Source organism: Plasmodium gallinaceum (assembly GCF_900005855.1).
Source record: "Plasmodium gallinaceum strain 8A genome assembly, contig: PGAL8A_v1_76, whole genome shotgun sequence".
Taxonomy (NCBI): domain Eukaryota; phylum Apicomplexa; class Aconoidasida; order Haemosporida; family Plasmodiidae; genus Plasmodium; species Plasmodium gallinaceum.
Genome location: NW_021628238.1, coordinates 2,836,191 through 2,845,071, shown reverse-complemented (window position 1 = coordinate 2,845,071; position 8,881 = coordinate 2,836,191). Strand labels below are relative to the sequence as shown.

The 8,881-nt window shown below is 16.7% G+C and overlaps 3 protein-coding genes across 3 annotated transcripts in view; 2 read left to right on the top strand and 1 right to left on the bottom strand.

The window, feature by feature from the left end:
* Positions 1-608, top strand: part of PGAL8A_00263700 (protein kinase, putative) — a gene marked incomplete at both ends in the record, with an annotated part of 3,877 nt that extends 3,269 nt beyond the window's left edge. The window contains 3 exons of the mRNA XM_028671386.1: positions 59-148; positions 228-311; positions 571-608. Coding sequence (XP_028528044.1) covers positions 59-148; positions 228-311; positions 571-608 — 212 coding nt within the window. The remainder of the gene's footprint in view (positions 1-58; positions 149-227; positions 312-570) is intronic.
* A 965-nt stretch (positions 609-1,573) lies between these two features.
* PGAL8A_00263600 (thioredoxin-related protein, putative) lies at positions 1,574-2,392 on the top strand (the record flags this gene model as incomplete). Its single annotated transcript, XM_028671385.1, has 2 exons — positions 1,574-1,706; positions 1,890-2,392. The coding sequence occupies 2 exons, from the start codon at positions 1,574-1,576 to the stop codon at positions 2,390-2,392; spliced, it is 636 nt and encodes a 211-aa protein (XP_028528043.1).
* A 1,663-nt stretch (positions 2,393-4,055) lies between these two features.
* On the bottom strand, positions 4,056-8,315 carry PGAL8A_00263500 (conserved Plasmodium protein, unknown function; the record flags this gene model as incomplete). The annotated part of the gene is made up of 1 exon (XM_028671384.1): positions 4,056-8,315. The coding sequence occupies one exon, from the start codon at positions 8,313-8,315 to the stop codon at positions 4,056-4,058; it is 4,260 nt and encodes a 1,419-aa protein (XP_028528042.1).
* Between the last annotated feature and the right edge of the window lie 566 nt (positions 8,316-8,881).

Sequence of the window (8,881 nt, the reverse complement as noted above, 5' to 3'; positions counted from 1 at the left end):
TTTTTTATAAAATTTTTTAAAATTTTTTTTTTTTTTTTTTTTTTTTTTTTTTTTCTAGATATTATAGCTAGTCTCTTAAATAGCTTTATAAAAATTGATAAAAAAATTGTTTTAAAATTTTTTAAGAAAGTAGACCATAATAATGAAGGTAACTTTTTATTTGCTTATTCTTCACTTTCACTTAAATATCACTTGTTATATTACACGTAATTTTATTTAATAATTAGGAGTATTAACTAAAAGAAAATTGTATAGATTTTTCAACATAAAAACTAAAAATGAAATAAACCTCAATGATAAAAAAAAATTTAGTAAGATTTTATTAAATCTTTTTTTTTGAAAATTCATGCAAATTTATATTTAATATTTAAATTATTTTCCTTTTATGTATTTTACTATACACATATAAAAATAAATTGTTAATTATTCTTATTTGTTTTAAATTTATCGTTCTCTTTAACATAGTTGTTCTATTTTTTATTCATGTAAATATCTTTAATTCTTTGTTAATTATAAATTATTCATAAACACTTCTTATTTTTATCATTTTTTTTTTTTTTTTTTTTACAGCATTTGAGGAATTCTATGATTATATATGCAAAGAATAAATAAATTTTTTTTATTTGAAGTTACTTTATTTCATTTTCATATCCAAAAAAAAGTATTTACATTAAAATAAAAATATACAAAATATGAGAATAATGACAATTTTTTTTATAAACATGAAAAAAATTACAGTGTTTTCTTTTTTTAATTTTTATTTTCTTAATAATTAAATTAATATAAGGTTTTTTTAATTATTATTTTATTATTTCCTTTCTTTTTTCTTTTTTTTTCGTTATAAACATATTATATTATCTCTCATTTTTTCTTTTTAAGTATAATGTACAAAAAAATAAATAATTTCCACTTATTCGTTTTTCTAACTTTTTATAATTACGTGAAAAAAAAATTAATTTTTATTTAAAAGTTCCATATATTACTAATTTAATTATTTACATATTTTTTTTTAGTGATGATACCTTAATTTTTTTTATTGTTTTTTTTTTTTTTTTTAAACAAAATAAAATATTAAGAGCTGAAATGTAATGAATTAAAAAAATTAAATTTTTTCAAAAACTCTCATTTCTTATTTATTAGATAAAGTGTAAGTTGTGTGCACGAAGAAAAAAAAATTTAGAAAAAAAAATTTTATATGTAATAAAAGAAAATATAAAATATTAAAATATAATTAAAAAAAAAAAAATGTATATGCAACCACCTTTTAAAGAGATAACTTAGAATTAATGTATTTTTAAATAATAAATTTCACTGACATTTTAAAAATACAAGAGATAAAAAGCAAATATTTATATTTACTATATATAATAATATAATTATTAATTTTTTTCATAAAGTAGAATATTAAAAAAATATTAAATTTATTTAATGTTCTAGATTTTTATTTTTTCTTAAATATATATTTTCTTTAAAAAAATAAGAATACTAATTGAATTTATTTTAAGGAATCCTATTTTTACATTTATTAAAATTTTTTTTTTATAAATATTTAACATTTTATTAATATTCTAAAATGGCATTTAATAAAATTTTTGTATTATTCATATTCTTATCAATTTTCAAGTATTGTTATTCCCAAGATGTAATTGAATTAACTGATGCAAATTTTGAACAATTAACACAAATATCAACAGGGAATACTACAGGTTTTTTTTTTTTTTTTTTTTTTTTTTTTATTGAATAAAAAGAAGATATATATATTTATATATTATTATATTCTCTTTTGTCCACTTTTAATTTCTTTGAGATAAAAATAATTATAGAAGTTTTAATTAGTATGTATTTTTTTTGTGTATATTTTTTATGTATTTTTTTTTTTTTTTGAATAGGTTCATGGTTTATAAAATTTTATGCACCTTGGTGCTCTCATTGTAAAGCTATTAGTAAAACATGGACACAATTAGCCGCTGAATTAAAAGATCAAATAAATGTGGCAAAAATTGATGTTACTACAAACTCAAAAACGAGAAAAAGATTTAAAATAGAAGGCTTTCCAACTTTAATATTTTTTAAAAATGGAAAAATGTATGATTATAAAAACCACGATAGATCTTTAGAGGCATTTAAAAATTTTGCTTTGGAAAATTATAAAAATATCAAAGCATTAGATCCTCCTTTACCTCTTACTTTTATTGATATGCTTAAAGATTTTGTTTTTGAAACAATTGCAAATATAGACAGAATTTACAAATATGCCTTTCCATCTTTAGCTGTTATATCATGTATTTCATTTTTAATTGGATTATTTTTTGGTTTCATTTTACTAAGATGTTGCAGAAAAACAAAAACTACACCAACAAAAACTAGAGCATCACAAAAAAAAAAAGACTAAAATTATTAATATTTTCAATAAACGAGATATTGAAAAAAATAAAATAACAATAATGATAAATTCAAATTGATAAATGCCAGTATAAAGAAATAATTTAAGTAAAATTAAGATATATAAACGAAGTTTAAAATATACCAAAAAAAAAAAAAAAAATGAATAAAGTTGTGTTTATTGAATTGTTATATTCTAAAAGTTAAAGTAATGGATATAAAAAAATGTTAAATTCTTTATATATATACTTATATATATATATATATTTAAAATTGAAATATATTTTTTTTTTTCATTTTTTATTGTATATTTAATAATTATATATATTATATTTATATTATATATATATTTACATTTATATTTATATTGTATTATATTATATTTTTGTTTTTATTTTATTTTATTTTTTTTCTATAGAAAATGAACACAAATTTAATTAAAAAAAAAAAAAAAAAAATTAAAAATGTCATATATTTTTTTATGTATAAAAATAAAATTTCAAAATATTTTTTATTTCACATATATAGTATTTTTTTTTTTTTTTTTTTCTATGGATGATGAATACAAATTTAATAAAAAAAAAAAAAAAAAAAAAATCAGAAGTGTCGCATATTTTTTTATGTGTAAAAATAAAATTTTAAAACATCTTCGTTTTATTTTTATATATATAATATATTTTTTTTTTTTTTTTTCCTAATTTCACAAAAAATTCAATATTGAAAAACATGTTTTATGTGTATTGGTTAATATACTTTATCACGTTAAATCTCTTCTTATTTTTATTTTTGAAATACAATTAAAATTTTTTTTTCTCCCTTATTGATTAGAAAGTGTTTTTAACTTACGTAATGTTAACATTTACTCAAATTTAAAAAAAAAAAAATTATATATATTCCGTAGTTGTAAACAGCAAAATAAAAAATTAAAATAAAACAACTACAATCTTAAGTTTTGAGTAGAATTATTCTAAACATATTAAAAGTTACAATACTCATAAGCATGTATTCATAACAAAAACAGAACAATTTAAAAAAAAAGTATTATTTTTTTAAAAGTTTTTCTTAAGGAATTTTGTTTAAAAATCAAAAAAAAAATACTAATTCTAATGTTTTCCAAGCGATCTGCAAATTTTAACAAGAGAAAAAATTATAAGAAATGATATAATATTTTAAAAAATTATAATTTATTTTTGTATAAATTTAATAATAAAATATTACACAAACTTTCTATTAGATTGATAAATTTTTGAAGTCTTGTGTAATTACTTTTTTTCTTTTTTTATGTTTTAAAATAAAAATGTATGTATTATATATATTTGTATATTTCATAAATGAAAAATTTTTAATTAAATTTTAAGGTGTGATTTTTATTCATGAAGTATATTTTAACAATAAACATTTTTTCCCCCTTATTTTTAAAAAAAAAAAAAAAAAAAAAAAAAAATATATATATGATTGACTTTTTTTTTCATTTTTTTTTTTTTTTTTTTTTTTTTTTGCTATTTCAAAAGATTTTGTAAAGCATATAATATATATATATATATATGCATAAGCAAACAATGCACTATTCAAATCAGTATATTCATTTTTAAAAAATTTTCAATGGATAATTTAACTCTATTATAAAAATTAAACCTTTATATTTTTTATTTATGCTAATATAAAAATATGAATTACATATATTTTCGGAATCTGCTTGAATAATTATCATTTTCATTTATATTTTTAAATCTGTTCCTTGAGTTATATTTATTATTATCCATTTTACTTAAATCAGTAATATCCTTATTATCGTAAATATAACCTAATTTACTATTAGTTTTATCAAAATCATTTGAAAATAGGTTCATTTTATTTGAAATTGAGTAGAAATCATTAGCCATATAAGTATTATTACTATTTGTATTATTTGAGTTTATATTCATATTTAAGTTTCTATAATTGTAAAAATCATTTTTTAATAAAAAAGGATCGTAATTATTATTACTATTATTTGAAGGAAGATGATTAGAATTATGTGAATGAAAAAATTCATTTACAGTTGTATTATCATCATTTACAATTTTATTATTTTCTGAATTATTGTGTAATTTATTAAAGTTTAAAGTATTGGAAGATGGAAAAAAGTTAGGATTTTTTATATCATTTAAAATATTATTATCCTCCAAATTATATATATTTGGATTCTTATTTTGCATATGTTTTGAGTTTGTATTATTATAAGAATAAATATTGTTTGAATAATCATCTAATGCATCATCTTTTTTAAAAATATTTATTTTCTTTAAATATGACCATTTTTTTTCTGGTTCATTCTGTTTCTTATCATATATTATATTAGAAAAATTTGAATCTTTATTTATATAATAATCATTATACATATCATTTTCATTATACTTATTTGGTTTTAAATTATAAAGTATATTATTATGAGGATTATATGTAGTATTCATATTCCCAATTGGTGAAGTAAAAAAGTTTCTTGATGTACTTTTTATAGGAGTTTTATTTAAATATTCATCGTTATTTATATAATTTGTATTATCTTTATATTCATTTAATTTATTTTTATTATTATATAAATAGTTATCACCATTTTCTGATGAATATTCTTTTTCCATTAATTTACCTTTTCTTGTTAACTCTTTATACGGATTCATATATATATAAGGATAATCATTATCATTAATATTATACAAAAATATATTCTTTTGATTCTCTAATACTTTTAGTAATTTATCATCCGTTTTTTTAAAATAATCCTTCATTTTAGATATTCTATTTAAAGAATTATAAGATGAATATATAAATGAATTTTTAATTGTTGCCCATTTGATGAATAAAAAATACTCATTTTCGTTAGGCTTAGTATTGATTACATATACGTGTAATGGAAAAAAAACTTTTCTATGATTTTTAATAATATATAATAAATTATACTTAATATATCTCACTGATTTTTTCGTATTAATATAAATATAATCATTGTATATTTTCCATTCATCTTTTAAAATATGCTCTTTTTTCATAGATGAAGAATGTAATGTTTGTAGAGGATTATTCTTATAGGTTGAAGTATTTTTTAATAAATTTATGGTTTCTTCATCTAAGTATACATTTTTTCTTATTTTATATATATATACGTAATCTGTTTCAGTATCTAGAGCTATAAGATGTTTATTATCTGATTTTTCAATAGTGAAAAATCGGATACTTAAGAAATTGTTATGATCATAATCATCTGCACAACTATAATATCTTGGCAATAATATATTTATTATGTTTTCATTTTTTAAGTTATATAAATATTTTTTAACATCATTTATATAATTTATAAAAAAATTTTTCAAAGAGAAATCTTTTTTTGTGTTGTCATTTTCTAGTATATTTTCCATATTTTCATCTCCACTTTCAGGCATATATAAATTATTATTAATATCTTTAATAGTAGAAATATAGTTATTAAAATCTTTTATATTAATATATAACAATTTTTCAAAATTGAAATCTTCATCTTCTAAATTGTTGCCATTTTCTATTAGCTTTTCTAATATCTTGATTTGCTTCATATTATTTTCTATATCACTAATATTATCTTTTAAAAGATCATCTATTTCTTTATTTTTATTATTTATCATACTTTTATGAATATCAGAATTTAAATCAATAATAATAAAATTGCAATCATATTTATAAAAGTAATCATTCATTTTGCTTTTTTGTTTTTTTTTTTTCTTGAAAAAGGTTCTATCGCTTTTTTTTTTTTTTTTTTCTATTTCGCCAGTATACAAATAAATACAATTACTGTACAAGTGATACTCACAAATAGAATTAAAGTATATTGATTGATTTATAAAAAATGTTTTTGTTAATGAAAAATTGTTAAAACCTTCATTTTTTAAATTTTTTTCATATATATAAACATTTCCCTTAGAATTAAAAACAGAATATGAATTATTATTTATCCAAATAAAATTAACAAATTGAGAATTATAACAAGTATTCTTAATTTCATATATAGAAAAATAAAAGAAATTACATAAATATAATGTCTTACTTGTTAATATTAAACAAAAAAAACCATTAGGTGCGAATAAAATTTTAACTATAGACCCATTCAAAAAAATTCTTTTGTTTAATTCATATGAAAATTTTTTATTTTTTTTTGAATAATAATCTATTAACAAATCACAATGACTAATATTACTATATACAATTTTACCATATATATATTCTACTTTACCAGTATTATAACCAAGAACAAAATTATTTATTAAATTGCAATTGTTTGAATTATTATCAAAACATACACATGTAACATATTCACAATTACTATTATTTTCTTTCATTAAATAAGATGGCGAATTATATATATAATTTCTTAAATCTGATAATTTCATTAATTCTTTTTTATTGGTTTCCTTATTTTCAATATCTTTTTTATTATCCATAATGTACTCATTGCTGTTTACAGAAGAGAAATTTTGAGAAAGTTCATTTAAATCATATAAAAATTGTTTTGGATTTTCATCATTAATAACCAAATTCGGATATTTTTTTTTTATGTTTTTTAATATATTTGATACTAAAATGTCAGTATATTTTATGTGCTCTCGTTTTTCATAGCCTAAAATTAAATTGCTCACTTCTACTCTCTCATTTTTTATTTCTATATTTCCAATAACATTATTAAAATTATTTTCTAATTGTTTAAAATTGATAAATATCATTTGCACTTTACCTGAAAAAAGGATATCTTGAATTAATTCTCCTTCCTCATTTATGCTATTTTCAAATTTTTTTAAAAATTCTGAGTATTCACTATTAGAATTTACCTTCCTATCTTTATTTTCTGGATATAATTTGCTTAAAATAAAATTTTTTATTTTTTTACATTGTTCTATAAAGTTCGAACTTTTATTTTTTTCATTATTTAATATTTTATCTAACTCTTCTTCTTGATCTCTTGTTTGCTTTAATTTATAATCATAATCAAAATTATGTACAAATGGAAGAATAGAAGATAAAATAATTATACCATTATCGTTAGTATTGTAATTGCAATCTACGCAGTTATAAATAAAAAAAGGAGCAAAATATTTTTTTTTTGAAAGAAAATCCTGATCAATTAATTTTGTGTCTTCTGTTTTTTTTATGTATTTTATATATTCTTTTACATTTCTATCAAAATAATTAGTGAAAGAATAATTTTTTAAATAAGGATAATCTAAAAAGTCATAATGAAATAATTTATTTAAAAATAAAAATATGTTTTTTATGCTATGTTTTAACGAAAAAAAAATGTTAGATATATTTACTAAAATATTATCTGATACAACTACATTTTCAATTAAATTGTTTTTGTTCTCATCTGTTGTGTATTTTATTTTCATTTTTTCTATTTCTTTTTCTTCTTCTTCTGGTTCCTTTTCTTCTTTATTTATTTTTAATTTATAATATGCATTATCATTTAAGTAAACATATTCTTCATTTTCTTTTATAATATTTCGTGATAATTTTTTAGGTTTCTCCTCTATTTGGTAATAATTATTTTCTAGATCAGTGTGATTTGTTATATATTCATAAACATTTCTTTTATTAGCATGAATATAATATACAATTTCATTTACTTTCGTTAATTCATTAATATTGTTTCTTTTTAATTCTTTTTCTTTTTTTTTTTGCTCTTTTTCATTTTCATTTTTCAACTTTTTCAAATATATTAATTTATTTTCCTTTTCAAAATCATTTATTCCATTACTGTATTTGTCATATTTACTTTTCATAAAAAATCCTTTTTCATATTTTTCTTTATCAAACAGTATATCATCTTTTTTTTTTCTCACTGTTTCATTATTAAATATATAGTCAGTAGTTCCTTCTAGTTTGTGAATTCTTTTCATAAAATCATATTCCTCATGAAAATCATTCATTGTATTTTATATATTTTAATTTCTTTTTTATTTTATTTTATTTTATTTTTTTTTTTTTTTTACTTTATTTTATTCTATTTAGTAACTTTTTTTTTACTTAAATTTAAACATTTAAAATATAAAAAAAAAAAAAAAAATCTTTCAATATAATTTTCATTATTTTTATTTCAACATATTTAAATCATACTTTTTTAAATGTAATGTAATTAAAAATATTGTATCAAATAAAGGTTAAAAAGAAAAAAAAAATATATTTATAAATATAAAATTAAATGACATTTAACACAATGTTAACAATAAAAAGAAAAAGAAGAATAGTTAAAAATTCAAATATGTGTATTACTAAAATATACAATTTTTTTTTTTTTTTTTACTTTCATATATATGTATATTTGAACCTAGTTGAAAAAAATAGATGGAAAATAATAAATTAAAAAACATAATATATATATATAAAAAATTTAAAAGAATAAAATAAAAAATAAAAAAAAAAATGAAAAATAAAAAATATAACAATTATCTATTTTTTTTTTTTTTTTTTTTTTTTTTTTTTTTTTTTTTTAAAA